Below are 15630 nucleotides of genomic sequence, written 5' to 3' on the forward strand. Positions count from 1 at the left end.
GTTAGTTTCTGAAGTCCCTGACTTTTAATTTGTTAAGTAATAAATAATAAAGATTTGCGGGCATGTTATAAATCTAGCCCATGCTACTTGATGTGCATTTTATTTTCGTTTCTCATCGAAGACTCACTAGAAGCTGTGTAATCAACTTTTCTTCCCTTTTGGGGATAAAAAGCACTTGTTTCCTTCAAAAATTTTCATATAAATACATGCAGAAATTTTATCTATGAAAATGAAAATGATTTGGTGATTTTTAAAACCAATTTTCACACACCAGTACAGCATTAAACAAAACCATTTTTTATTTTAATATGGAATTTCAGCCCTGAGGCCTCTCTTTATTAAGAGGGATTTCTTATTTATGTTTTCAAATGTTTAGTTTTTGGAAAAAAAAGTAATATTTTAATACACATCTTTCACATGAACTAATGTTAAGATCAAACAGTGCTTTTAGAATTCATCACTTCCATATTGAATTGGATATTGTCACATTGATTTCAATTTTCTGAAAGTATACCAAAAACAAATGTGTCTCAGCATACAGTTTAAAGGGGAAAAGCCTCTTGAATTACACAAAGATGGTGTTCAGGAAGTGCTCTTCTGTATTTCTCAAAAGGAATGAGAGAAGTCAGCATGCTGCTATTGCTCCTTGACAAAGAGAAGGTGTCTTTGTTTTATTCCTCTTTATCTGTGTATCCCGCAATGCCATCACGGCAGAGTGTAGTGTACACCACTTTAAATGATAAGAGGTTCAATAGGCACTTTAGTGGAATTAAGAAAAATCTAACACCCTTCCACCGTGATGCCACAGAGCTATCTTCATTCTAGGTTGTCATGTCGGAAAATTGTACATAATAGGCCTGAGCTTGTCTCAGTGAGTTTCTGAAATAACAAAACAAAACAAAGCAAGTGTATATTATAGCATTTATCTTGCATTGACAGAATAAACCAAAACTGAAGAACTGACAATGTGATAAATATAGCAACTCGCTAGAAACCAGATAATGAATCTTGTCCTATAAAGCCTGTGTGCACATGGGTACATGTATGTGAGCTCTATTTGTGTTTTCTTTGTTAAAAACTTCCCCCGTTCGTTGTGTAGCTTTCACCTCACCCCTAAGTGACTTTATCAGGGTTATAGCTCTCTTCTTCGCCAAACATCTCTGCCAAGACTTTAAAGCGAGGTCCCCAGTCAGCCAAATAGTCGTAGTCCTGGTCAGCGTCGGTGGTGAGAGAGTCTATGGAGCTGAGCGACTCAGCCGCAGATCCGTGGCCTTCGTAGGCGTACGTGGCCAAGGAGTCATAGGGTGGTGCAGATGGGTCCACATCGTTTTCCTGTAGCCGCTGGTGAATGAAATCCCTTATGTCTGTGTTATCTTCCACTGGTGGTCTCTGACGTGGCAAACACAGAGAGTCTGGTTTAATATCCCTGCGAATTTTGTTCTCTTCTATCACTTTTGGATTTCGCAGAGCCCCGATGTCAAAGGCCTGGGTGTCCTCCTCCCCGCCGCCTTCGTCGTCATAGTGGATGACATTGTCTCTGATGTCTTCCTTGGAGGTCATCAGGGTGTCTTTCTTCTTTTGCCGTCGCAGAGCTACATACAGTACAACTATGGCTAAAACAAGATAAAAAAGTACGTTGAGCACAGAAAGCAGATAGGTCATTCATTCTATTTCACCGTAAGTTAAAATTGATCCGTGCTCCTTGAACTGCTTTAATACTTGCTATTATTTTCAAAGTGAGCATGAATATATAATATTATGTATACACTGATTTTTTTCATTGTCTAACGTTAGCTTCATTTTGGAGCTGTAAAAAGAAACTCAGTATTGTTAAACTATCAATTTTATCCTTATATTTCGGCATACTTTGGATAATAAATAATGCCTTTAAAAAGTGTTGCAAAAATTAATGATTGTTCTCATAATGATTGTATAAAATCATAACATTGATATTACAAAAAATGGACATTATATATTGTAGGTACAACTGAAATATCATTGATAATTTTCTGATTGTATTATTTCTCAGTTGGATATTGACAATTGATATTTTTAATGAAATAACCCAAACTTCTTTGAGATAATGAGTTTTAAAAGCAATATATAAAAAAGAGAGATTAAGCAAAAAAAGAAGAAAAGGAGGGCAAAAGAAAAGAAGGAAAACAAAGTAAAATAAAAAGACTGAAGCTTCTTAAATTGTGTGAAATAAGACCTCTGATGGTTGTAATTATGTGTACACTCCATTGAAGCTTTTGGTTAACTTCATGGAGTGAGATAATATTTTGAAATAATTTATAGCTTTCTGTGCTTGCTTTGGCAGCACATATACTCAAATTGAAATTAATTTATACCTTTTCATTCCTTTAATATCTTATTTTTCCTAGTTGACTCAGTGCTCTCCGCTGAATTGTTGGGGTTTATACCTTATTTTTCAAATTTTCATTTTTATCAGTACATGTTTGCAGTACATAATGATTACATTCCTTGTGAGGAATTTATACATGTACATAACATGCCTTAACTCTTTGTTCATCCGTTTCCTCCCAACCCCCTTGTCTTGGTTTCCCTTCCCATTTGCAAAACATCTATCTCTCTATTCCTCATCGTCCATCTTTTATCTTGGTTTTTAACTTGTTTATACTTTGGATGTGTTTTTCTTCAAATGATGTGTGGGACCCAATATGAACAATGAACTCTGTGCTCAGCCTTGCCCCGTCCAAAACAGAGAAGTTATGATAACAAAAGCCCATTTATCCTCTTTTCTCCTAAAGCCAGTCTTGGGACGATCAGAAGGAGGAAAGAGAGGTTATCACCACTGCTACAAAGAGGGCCTTGGGGAGATTCTCAGCAATCTGTCTCAGGGAATGGGGAAACCCAGAATGGAGGAGACTGGATTGTCCAGAATGTGTGAGAGATGTCGACCTTTGTGGAAAAGTCCTGTACATCAAGTAGATTTAGAGTTGCCATTTCTGATGTGTCTGAGGGTCACATAAAAGAAACTGGAAAACCACATAATTCCCATGCTTTTCATTCACTACTTTAAAGACACAAAATGGAAAACATAAAGGATTCTGTGTTTGTTCAAGCAAGGCCAGGAATTGGCAAATTTCACAGTGGACACACAGGAAGATAAAAAAATGGCAAAAATTGGTTCTGTGTACAAGGAATTCAAACTCCATGAAATGTTGTGGTGCACTCACGACACTTGGGTTACTCGTACAGGTGTCAGTGCAGGAAAAAGATGAGTCAAAAGTTGCTGATTCATCATGTGAATCCCAGAGGAGCCAAAGAACAACACTCCGAATCTGCCCAGTTTTGTTAAATTTGGGGTCCCTTAATTACAAGGGAAGAGCAGAGAATGAAAGCAGGACATTTCTTTGAATTTAAACAACAAAATCAAGTCCACTTTCAGATGTGTGGGCATTACTTTCAATAACCTTCTCAGGTTTAAAGCACCAGCGAAAACAGATGCTAAGGATAATTTATTATAACTTATAAAGCAATCAAGAAGACTTTGTTCTGTACTGCAAAGATATCAGTGTGGAATTAGTGGCCTCACAATGCAAATTGGACTAGAATTTTGTTGTCCAGGTCAGGAGGAATGTCTGGCTCTGAACGTTGGCCACAAACTAGCCTCTAGTACTGTACTCCAGGCCTCCCTCTCTAGAACGTGTTTTTATAGTTTTGTCTTCTATCCTAGAGATAATGTCAGATGATGACAGTTGTCAGAATATTTGGATTAAATAGTAAGCACACATATGTAGATGATACTATCATGCTCAGTTGTATATCTGCTGCAGTTTGATTTTAAACAAAATCCTGGCAAAATGCATCGTGTGTGTGTGGCGGGGAAATGAGGAAATGGGAAAGCTGACCGAGCAGATGGAAGAGGGCAAATCCTAGACTGGCTTCATGTTCTCCCACAGAGATGTCACAGAAAGCACTGACTTCAGTCGTTTCCCTTTGCCACGCTTTGAGATACTTTCCTCTGCTCCGTACCATTAGAGTAGAATATTCAGGGATTCGTGTGAGATGCATTAGAATAAAAGAAGAATTGCTTCTGGCTGGCAGTTTAAATGGGATAAAACCAAATTTGGGTCCCTTTACATGGCATTTCTGCCTTGTCTTTTCTCTTCCTTTTTTTCTGGAACTGAAGTATATTTGTTTAAAAGTTGACATAATCATGTATTAGACTGTGGTAATTACTGAAATGGAAAATAAATGGAGAAACAGTTTTAAGTGAATATCGATGGTAAGAATTTCATTGTGTCAAAGGCCCAAACAATTGAAATTTACTTAGGGCTTGTTTGAACATGATTTTCCTTTAGTAATGTTTTTCATGCATTACAAAATTAATGTCATACAAAATTAAAGTTTAATTCAATAGAGCTAGATAATCTTGTATTTAGAGGTGATAGGCCAGTGAAGAATGTTTATTTATATAGTAAACTGATGAAAGAAACAGGGAGATAAGAGAAAATGAAAGAGGGGAGAGAGAGAGAGAGAGAGAGAGAGAGAGAGAGAGAGAGAGAGAGAGAGAGGTGACTAAGTTTAAACTCACCTAAAAGTATAACAATGCATAGAAGGATTGCGATCAAAGCCCCCGTGCTAAGTCCTACAGGTAGAAAAACTGCTTCCACGTTACAAGACAGAATGGTACCATCAGAATCACATCTACAGACTCTGATAGTCATGGTATTTGTGCTGCTCTGGACCGGGTAACTGCTGTCTTCTATTACCACAGGCAGGAAATACAGCTCTTTCTGCCTGCGACTGTATCCATTTCTTCGGGTTTCAATTCCAGCTGTATTGTCTACAAAACATGACATTTATGATGATATGGTTAATATAGGCATCACTTCAAGTCTTAAACTCGGTGTCTGCTAAGCAGTAGGAAGTTATTGAATTAGTAAAACGAATCCTTAGTTTAATGTTTTCTTTTAACTTTATGAAAGACACCAAAGTGTAATCAAATGTCATTCAAATTTACCTTGAGGAAAGAAGAATCATTAATCTTGTGTGGAGTAAGAAATAAATTTTCTTTTCAGGAGTAGATGATGATTTTAAAGTCAAGAAATTATTAGAAAATCTCATTGAGAAAAAAAATATCTTTTGAATGTTCTCAGAGATATTAGTGAAGGAGTAACAAAGTATGAGTAGGTAGAATATTTTACATAAAAATCTATTCTTTAAAATATATTAAAGTTGGGCAGGTGATGTAGCTAGCAGTGAAACACCAGCCTGACAAGTGTGACGCCTTGAGTTCAATTCCCGATACCAAAAAACACCCCTCCAAAAAATATATTTGTCAATGGATTAAAACCTAGACTTTTTTCTTGTCTGTTTGACTTATTTATACCTGTATGAAAAAAATATATATATGTATCCCATGTCCTGACTATATATTCCATACCCCCAAATTTCATAACAGAATATTACATTTGTAAAGAAAAAAAGTATATAGAATTTGACAAGAAAATATGGATGCAAACATGTACATAATTTTTGTTATTATTCCCTAAATAGCAAAGTCTAGCAATTATTTATACAACATTTTCCTTGTATATAATCATCAAAGAATCTAAAGATGATTTAAAGTGTTAGCAGGTCATATATTCATTGTATACAGATCCTAGGACTTTTACATAAGGCACTCGAGCATCTATAGATTTTGGTATCCATGGGAGGTAGAGAGGCCTGAAATCAACTCCTCCTGAACAGTACAGAATAATGCATATGCAGATATGAAGGTTTGTATGTGTCTTCATTTTTGCACATCAGCCAAAGTAAGGGACATGGAAAGAAAGATACAGTATGTCAAAAACATCAACCTTCATTCAAATTGTAACTACCACAAATTATTAATGTAATAACAGATGAAATTAACTGTAATTCTAACTCAATCATCAAGATATATATTTGCTATGACAATAAAATTTCTATTTTTATATAAATTCAATCAATGTTCCTATTGAAAGCAACAGGTGTTTTATTTTATTTGGGGGGCCTGTTCAAGTGATTTATACACACCATTTTCTATTTTAAAAATATATAACATGTAAAAGTAAAACTATACATGATTACCAATTGGGAATAATTTTTATAAATTAGAAAAGTATGATATTCATTACAATGTAGATCTGCTGGAATTGTGTTACTACTTCAGTTATATTTTAATATTCTCTTTGCAGGCTTCAAATTCAACAACCTGAATTTAGATACCTTCTCTACACTCATTGCAATAGAAAGTATGTTATTGTAAAAGCAACATATAACCATGATTAGTATTTGCTTTGGGAAGAATAATGTGCTATTGTTATAGAGAGGATGTCTTCAAACGAAGAAGCAAGAGATTTACTGAGGGTAAACTCTTAAGGGGGCAAAAAGGATGGAAAAATGGGGACTAGTTGAAGTAATATTGAAATCTTCAACCTTTGATCACTTAATATTTGAAGGTGAGAGAAAGGAACAAATATTAAGCTTGTAACATGAGTTAAATAATTTGATAGAAATTCTGATGTGTCCACCTTTATAAAAAGTGATTTTTCTTCCTTTTTTAAAAAAGACAATCTAGCTTTTTAATTTTTAATATTTATTTTCAATGTATTATTTGTTGAGAACTGATAATGTGAAATTCGTTGGGCATCTAGATTGATGGTTAATCATTTAATTAAATACAAGTATCATACATCTCCTAGGCATGTATCTTTACTGGAGGAGCTACATCAGTATTATTTGAGTCACAGAGCACAGTGTTCTCACAATAAAAAGAATTTATTAAAACTTTAGCCTCTACCAAGCCACTATTATAAAATCAGTAATTTTAATTCTTATTTTGTAAAACAGAAGTTTAGAGTAGATAAAATACTTATAGTTATAGAACTAATACAGTCAAAGCAACTTACTATATTTAACTGACCACATATAAACCCTAGTATAGCCTGTTCCCATCATTATAATAGTTCATGACTTTTCAACTTCACGATGATGTATGTGGAAGTTTACTAATACCATCACTGTTTCCCTTCTAGTGGAATACTTAACAGATTACATGAGATATTCAACACCTTATTATAAAATAGGCTCTGTATTAAGAATTTTGCTCAACTTTAGACTAATTTAAGTGCTCTGAGTGCACAAGATGAATCAATGATGTTTGGTAGATTAGATATATTAAATATGCTTTCGATTTAAGGTATTTTTAAATTTTTGATGTGTTTGAGATGTAAGCTTTACAGAGTAAGACGCATCTGTATTTCTAATGAAGTATGTTTTACAATCTGTACTGGTTTTAGTGGTAACAGATTTCATAGTATAAGCAACATTAGTAAAAATGGTGGCAGTAAGAGTGACAAAGGTGTAAGGTAAACAGTGGAAGAGGTAGTAGAGCAAAATGTGGGGACAGCCGCATATTTTAAGCTTGGTGATAAAGCATTGTTATACATAATTTTAACACAGATACTATGAAGTTGACACTATTTAGTATAAGTGCCAGTTAGATGGTATGAAACGAAGCCTGCATCATTCTTATAGAGGCGCTCACATTCTTTACCTCTATGTACTGTGTGTTCTTCAAACAAAAATGTTTCTATGGTGTGAGCCACTTGTATTTACATGTCACATGCCTGTAGGACAGGTGATAGATTTAAACAAGGAAGTAATTCAATTTCCCAGATAGCTTTTTTTCTTGACTCATTTAGGGATTGTTTACTTTCACAAAGAAAGTTTGCTACTTTACTAGGTACAGTCTGTATAGACTAAACATTTTAAATACTGCTTAAAATTTTTTGGATTTCACATGTAGGATTTTCTATACTTTCTGAAACTGAGTGCTTTTAGGAAAAACACTGATTTTGGTGTTTGCACCTCTGGACAAAGCTACATGGAAAGAGGTTAATTTTATGTGGTTATACTTACTTCTGAAATCACGGACTGTAAAATTTGGTTTGATGGCAGCCTCAGGTGCTAATCTAAAGGAGAATTGCTGTCCAGCGGGTGAGAGATCTCGGTCTGCAGCACTGACTATCTGAATTATCTGAAACAGGGTTGAGATTTAACTTGGAGTCAGTCATCATTTTCAAAGGAAACTTGAACAATGTACTAATAAATGTATTTAATGAAGCATGAGAGTAGACCAAGTAGACAGAAAAGAAGCCTTTTGAATCAATATCAGAGCACCAATTATTTAAACTTAAATTTTATAAACAATTCTTTAAGTATTTACTGGTAATAACGGCAGGTACAATTACAGGACACAGTCTAATTTTAAATCAATGTTTTACACAAAAAAGCTTACCAGCCTTAAAAATTCTTGCTAATAAGCAAAATAAAATTAAAATGTACTTGCTTGCATTTAAAGTCAGATGGAATCAATGCTTTCTACTCTAAAAATGAAAATGCTTACTGGAAACAAAATAGCTGATTATTTAAAAGTCCTTACAATAGCAAAATTTTATAACAGGTATGTTTGTAAGAATGAATTTTATTTTCATAAATAAATAAAGCGTTGAAAAAGAAGGCCATAAAAATAGGTCATTTTGTTTTTGTGCTAATTTTCACCCATTTACTGAGAAGAAAAACTGTTTTCATGGTTTTTACAAGAAAAAAAACTAATGTCTTTATTTCAAAAAACATCCCAACTTGGTCCCATAAATTGTGAACATTGTAGTTAAAATCTGGGTACTATGGGATTATAGTACTAACATTTTAGTAGCAAATTAACTTTGAAACCCACACTGTAAAATTTATAATTCACTGCACAGATAAGCACGCTAATGGCTTTATTCTATTTTTTTCTTTTCTTTTCTTTTTGAAACAGAGTCACACTATATGGTCCAAGCTGACCTGAAACTCACAATCGCCTTTGCTTAGCCTCTTGAGTATCTAGACTTTATTAAGTTAAAACACTGAATAAATTTGGGACAGACAGCATTTTCAAGAGTTTAGGTTCTTGGAATAAATTGAAATTTTTAAAAAGAAGAAAGATTTCAAGCATGGTATCCTGGCCCCAGTGCATGAATTACACATCATATGATCTTGGATTGGTGCCATTAAACTTGATTCACCTACTACTTTTCTTTTATCCCTGGCTGTAAACTACTACTATGACTCCGGTCTACATCCCCATATAGCAAGGGTATATAAATGCTATATAGATAAATGTGATAGAAAGATGTCCTTGGGAAATTGAGCGTCAATGTAATAATATTGCAAATCAAGAAATAATTGGTCCTTTGCTGTGAATTTCAGTTTTTCATCTTACTATGAATTGTTACACAGAACTTATTTATCCTATGAAATTGTCAATGGCTAGAGTATCACATTTCAGCATGAAAGATCACACTATGAGATGTGACAATTTAATAAATTTAATCATTACCTAGAAACCATAAAACTTTTCTTCACAAAGACCATTTTTCTCAGATTATACACTTACTATACAATATCTAGGAATCAATATCTGATAGTCCAATTTTGTTCCTTTTCCTTGGTATTATTATCAAGCAGTATTTAACATCAAAACTTACGAAAGCTACAACTTTAAGACTGAGAAGACTTTGAGTATTTCATAGAACACAGAGACTAGAAAATAACTGGAAGTATTACAGATGGTGCCTAAAAAACATTCTCCCATACAAATCTCCCCAGATTTACACAGCAGCATTTGCTTTCTCACCCTCTCTTCTTTTCTGATATATAAATATACGCACATTCAAGAATCATCTCTAAGAAATCAATAGTTCTGATGCTAGAGCAGTGTGGGGACAAAAGCTGAGCGGGCCCATCCCAAAGGCCGTTTCAGGATTACACTTCGGGCACAAGTGTTGCCCATTTGGACAAACAACACTCAAAAGATGTTTGTTAAAATAGAGTCTCTAAGGATTCCACAGATTCTTCGTCACCTTGTCCACATTTAACAAAATCAGGCCCATCTCTAATAACTTTTACATTTCCCCACACCCCAAATCCATTAATGTATTAGAAGAAACCAATGGTATTAAATAAGACCTCTATGCTGGGCGTGGTGGTGCATGCCTGTCATCCCAGCACTCAGGAAGCTGAGGCAGGAGGATTGCTGCAAATTGGAGACCAGCCTGGGCTACATAGTGAGTCCCAGGTCAATTTCAACTACATAGTGAGACCCTGTCTCAAAAATCCCCAAAATAAATAAGTAAACAAATAAACAAACAAACAAATAAATAAATAAATAGAGCTCTATGCCCAAAGTATTTCATTTGGATTATGACAAGATTTTAATTTATCTGAAATCATTAACACATCTAATTGCCTGAAAGATAAACAATTGTCATTATTTTTTTTAAACTTGTGTTCAGTGGGGCATTTGGAAAGTGGAAAGTCCTATTTGTTTTGACAAATATTTTCTAAATTCCCCAGAAAAACAAATCAATTAATTTGGGGGAGGCAAGTATTCATATAGCATCTACTATTTCAGACCCTGAAGCAAGTAGTGGGTGCATCCTGTGGAAATTTTTGTTAGGTTTCATTACTGTGCCTATTCAAAACTAAAGATGCAGATTTTTAGTTTGAAAAAGTATTATTAAATCAATCATAATGTATTAATGCTAGAAATTTCCCTAATTAACAAATTGATGGCTAGACTAGAAGTTTCTACATTTATAAAAATACTTTCTATCGGTAGTCACAAAATGACATCTGCTCAACCCATACATTTACTGACCACTGTAAATGTGACTCATGTGAACAACAACATTGGTTTTAAGTTTTGTAACTTTTATTTTAATAGCTATATAGATAGTGGACTCACAAATGTAAAGTTTTGGACCAAATGTTGTACTAGGGAGAGGTAAGCACAAAAGCTAGAAAAAAAAAAAAAGGAAGGAAATTAAAGAATGCACTTTTTTAACAAAAATATAATTTAAAATAATAATTCTATTTCTATTCAGAATTAATACTTCTAAAATTTATTTTAATAAGTGTTTATGCTGCTTAAAATATTCTTGAAATATATAGTAATGCAAAGCACATGGATACATTTTCAATTATTAGAATTTAATTACATAGTATTAGATTAATCATATTTTTGTTTTATGAAACACTCTTCTCTACACTCATACTTGATTTTCATTGTGCTATTCATTCAACTTTCCATGGTAGCATAGGAGTAAAGAAGAAGACCGGCCAGCCACCATGACTCTATAGGAAACCTCGGACTTTGACAATCACTTTCATCAGCAACGTGGTCCTCCATAACACCTCCACAGTAAAGCAGAGTAAACATGATTTCATGAACACAACTAGCATCAGATATTTTAAATAATACAGATGTTCTCAAAACAAACAAAGAGAAGCTTTACTTTATCTCTCTCCTCAATAGGCTTAGGGCTTTGTTGTACTCTGTCAAATCAGGTGAGCAAAGCAAAAAAAAAAAAAAAAAAAAAAAAAAAAAGAAAGAAAGAAAGAAAGAAAGAAACACCCTAAAGTTTTGCTTCCTGGATTGATAGTCTCAACTTCTTCAGAAATTTTATGATGAGAAAGCAGGAAAACCCACAGAATCAACAATTCTGATCTCTAATAGTCCACAGGGCTCTAATTAGGCAACCAAGACTTCCTGTCCTTCACATGCATGCATATACCATTAAGTAACATGATTTTGATATTTTATATGGTTTCTTTTATAGAGACATCTGATCCAGAAAAATGAATGAAATCTATGTGGATGTACTCTCGTCTGGATTTACAAGTCAATACACACACACACACACACACACACACACACACACACACACAATGAATCTTTACATACTTTAACAGTTTTTGTAAGATACCTGTCCTGGTTTGGCATTTTCACAAACATCTGTCTCATATGGCACAGATATTTCTGGAGGAAATTCGTTGACATCTAGGACATTAATGAGAATGTTGACTTTGCTGGTTAACAATGGGTTACCTGTTAAAAACATAAAAGGATAAACGATAATTTTCATTTTTATCAATAAATAGTATTTATTTTTAAATTAGCCTTTGTGAATGAAAATATACCTTCATTGTTATAGGAAATTCTGAGAGTTCCAGCTACAAGCTATTTAAAGGATGATAACTGAAGTATGATACTTAGCTGTCCTGGCAACAACATGGCACAACACAAAAGTTCATGCCTGAAACCCACTGCCAGGTTAAGACCAACCATTTAAACTGATACCGCATCCTACTAAGGCCTAATAGATTGACTTAACCATCACACCAAGGTTAGTTCATCGAAAAAAAGAAAAAAACATCACTCATAATTTTATTTTTTCTCTACATACAAATATATTTTTCTATACCATATCAATATAAAGGAAATTTTATTGTCTGGAAGATTCTATTTATTTAAGTGGTCTTCTAAAATGAATAATTCTAGAAGGTTCCTCTTAAAAAGGATAAAGGAAAAGGAGATTAAACGGGAGAAGAGCTTTGATAGATGAAAATTAGGAAAAGAAATTGAAGCAAGTAGCCTTGAGAGATGGATTATAGAAAGCTGAGATACACCTTGCAATTACTTGCTGGTGATATGAAAGAAAAGAATAAAGAATATTTTTTTCTGACAGCTTCTAAAAGAATATTACTTTGAGTATGTGTCTGCCCAATTTCTATCACAGGTTTTAGCCTCAGATTAACAATTTAGTTGCTTTTGCCCTGACATTCACTGAAGACTAAAAAGAACTTGTTAAATTATTGGAAAACAGCACAGTACATATGTTTCAGTTTATGTAATCCATTTTGACAAATGGATAAATTTTTGAAGATCTTGTTCAGAGTACAGAGATTGAAAATTGGGGAGTTAAAATGCAATCCAAGATTATGAAAAACCAATAGCCAGAGATTTTCCCTATATAATTTCTCTATCGACTGGCTTCTGTTACGTGACAGAAAAATGAAAATATTTTTTCAAACCTCTACCTGGGAAGCTTTAATGAGTGCGGACAAAAATCTTACTGAATGACTCTGACAAGCCCATAATATCTTGTCTTTAGGATTCATTAAAAATGAAAGGAAAGCCCTTTATTTGGGGGCTCAAGAAATGTTTATACATTAAAATATTTCACAATGAAATCCATCAATGTACACAGTATAGACCCAGATAATCTAAAGTGAGGATACGGGTCTATTTTGTAGCATAGGATGGAATTATTAAAGCTATCTTGATAATATTAAAGAATGATTCAGATAAATTGATATGAAGATTATTATACATAATTAAAATTTTATTATACATTATAGTAATATGATATATTAATATGTTAATATATTGTCATATTAATGTTATATTGTATATTATCATATTACTATGATATATAAGTATTGTACATAATTTAAAATATATATGTATGAAGAATAGATATGATGAATAGATGTTGAAGAATGTTTCTGATAAATTCTTATTATCCAAAGTGTATTATCTTACCTTGTGTTAAAATTTGATTCCATACACTTAACTTTATAAGTACTTAACCATTTATACTCATTATTTAACTCATTTACTTGATATAAAATTAATAGTATTTATGGGCTCTGCTTCATAGGTTTATTGTGCATAACGACAATCTTTTACAAAATGTTCAATACATTTTGGTATATACAGTTGTTGCCATGATTGGTATTTTGTGAAGATTATCTAAAACTACTATTTTTAGTGGTACTTATAATTTATATAGTGTAAAATATAGATAAAGTCAAGAAAGTGATTAAAGTAGGTTCACTTTCCTGAAGAAACTGGAAATCAACAATAGTAGTAAAACTAATTCCTAGGCCCCGTCTGATGGTAGAGACCTATAACACAAGCACTCAGGAGGCTGAGGCAGGAAGACCACTATGTATTTTCGGCCAGCCTGGGATACACAGTGATTTCAAGGTCAGACTGAACTACACAAGACTCCGTCTCAAAATTAAATTAAAACATAAAACTAATGCTTAATTCTTTATAATGTTTGCGAAGTGCAACGTCCTAAGACAGTGCATAGAACAACTCAGTGTTCATAGCAAATATGGTATAGACAGTATTATCACCATAATTATTTATATGGAACTCAGAAGAAGGGAGGGAATTTTTCCAAATATCAAAGTGCGATGTGAAAAAGCTAAGTTTAAAATACAGATGTATTTTCCCCACACCCCTGCCCTCACTCCACCCCCTTCAAGAATGAAGACATATCATGTAAAAGTACAAGATCCCAATGATAAATGGAACTGTATCATTTGCTTCGAATGTACCAATAAACTTAATGGGAAAAAATAAAATACAAATTTTTTGGCCTTTCCATCCATACTTTTAAATTTTACTGTATATTACTACAAAAACAATATGTTGAAAATCATATAACTATTTTTTACGAAGACAACTAAATCGTTTTAAAATGCTATTTTAAAATTAATGTAACAAAAATTCTACCTCTGGATAATAAGAAATTGAACTACTTCTATTTTATGTGCAAAATTGAGGCTCAAAAGCCTCATTTTCTTCTTTAACCATTTTTCATGAATTAGAGATTGAATGCATTAAGTTGATGTAAGGATGGAATGCTGTCACAGGGAGTAAGATTTTTTCCTCAAATATGTTTATCTTAGTGATTTGATTTTAAAATATAAAAAAGTTACTGAAATAGATTTAAGCCTATTTTTCCATCAAAAGATTGTTTTCGCTCATGTTAAACTATTTATTCACTTGAAATGTAGTTTGAACATCTGACCCCATGGGTACATTGTCACAAAAAGTATTGTCATATCTTATTCTAAATAGTGTTTCTCTAATGGGGACATGAACCATTTTAAGTAACAGCAATATTTGCTCTGTGAAATTATCCAGTGCATTGTGGGATATCTCTATTTATGAAAAATTAAGTTTTGAGAGGCATTGTAACAACCACAAAATAAACATTCAATCAAAGATAGAGGAAAAATAATAACATGCCCATATTGCCGAAACGAGTAAGAGTTTCATGGCTTACTTATAGTATTCTCTCTTCTATTACATATTTTTAAATTTTCATAATTAAAAGTAAAATAGTCACTGTGTATTTCTCGGTGCCAGCTAAAGAAGCAGTACCATCTCTTAAATAATGAACTCAAATTGCTTTGAATTTTTGTTATAGTATGTAATTTATGAGAGTAATGTAGCATTCAATCACATAGATATATAATTTATTAAATTGTGCTGCAAAAGTAATGATCTAGCTCCTTTCTGACTCATTTAATCCATACTGAATCTGTACAGCACTGATAAAATTGATTTAACTTTGATTTAGCATCAGTATTTTGATCAAATTATTTGACAAAACACCTCATAGATCACATAGTTAATTATTATAGAACAAACACAAGCATAAATTTAGTAAATATTAAATAACCAAAGACTTGAGCAATTAATCCTTTAAAATCTAACCCTTTATCTTCCTATCATTAATTTTATTTCCAAACTATATTTTTATGTTTAATACAAGATAATTAATACCTTTTTGTTCACATAGAAAAAAAAAAAACAATTCTATAGTTCTCTCTCAGGCTAGCAAAACTGATCTGTTAAATCTGTACACTATCCTGATGACATCTTGACTCTTACAGAGCTTTGAGATCATTTGAGTCAGAACTGCCTTATTACTTTTTTTTTATTTT

At 33.0% G+C, this 15630-nt stretch overlaps 1 protein-coding gene across 3 annotated transcripts in view; it reads right to left on the minus strand.

Annotated features, from left to right (window-relative positions):
- Positions 1–354: 354 nt before the first annotated feature.
- Cdh12 (cadherin 12) overlaps positions 355–15630 on the minus strand; it is a 976411-nt gene continuing 961135 nt past the window's right edge. For 2 of the 3 annotated variants that reach the window (XM_033757884.1, XM_010609463.3), the window contains 4 exons: positions 11808–11929; positions 7918–8035; positions 4562–4813; positions 355–1613 (listed from right to left, as the gene is read on the minus strand). In XM_033757884.1, the coding sequence (XP_033613775.1) occupies positions 1114–1613; positions 4562–4813; positions 7918–8035; positions 11808–11929 (992 nt within the window). In that variant the 3' untranslated portion in view covers positions 355–1113. The remainder of the gene's footprint in view (positions 1614–4561; positions 4814–7917; positions 8036–11807; positions 11930–15630) is intronic. The other variant, XM_010609464.2, reaches the window with a different exon arrangement.

This window comes from Fukomys damarensis, unplaced genomic scaffold (genome assembly GCF_012274545.1).
Source record: "Fukomys damarensis isolate Sample0158 unplaced genomic scaffold, DMR_v1.0_HiC HiC_scaffold_1, whole genome shotgun sequence".
Lineage (NCBI taxonomy): Eukaryota > Metazoa > Chordata > Mammalia > Rodentia > Bathyergidae > Fukomys > Fukomys damarensis.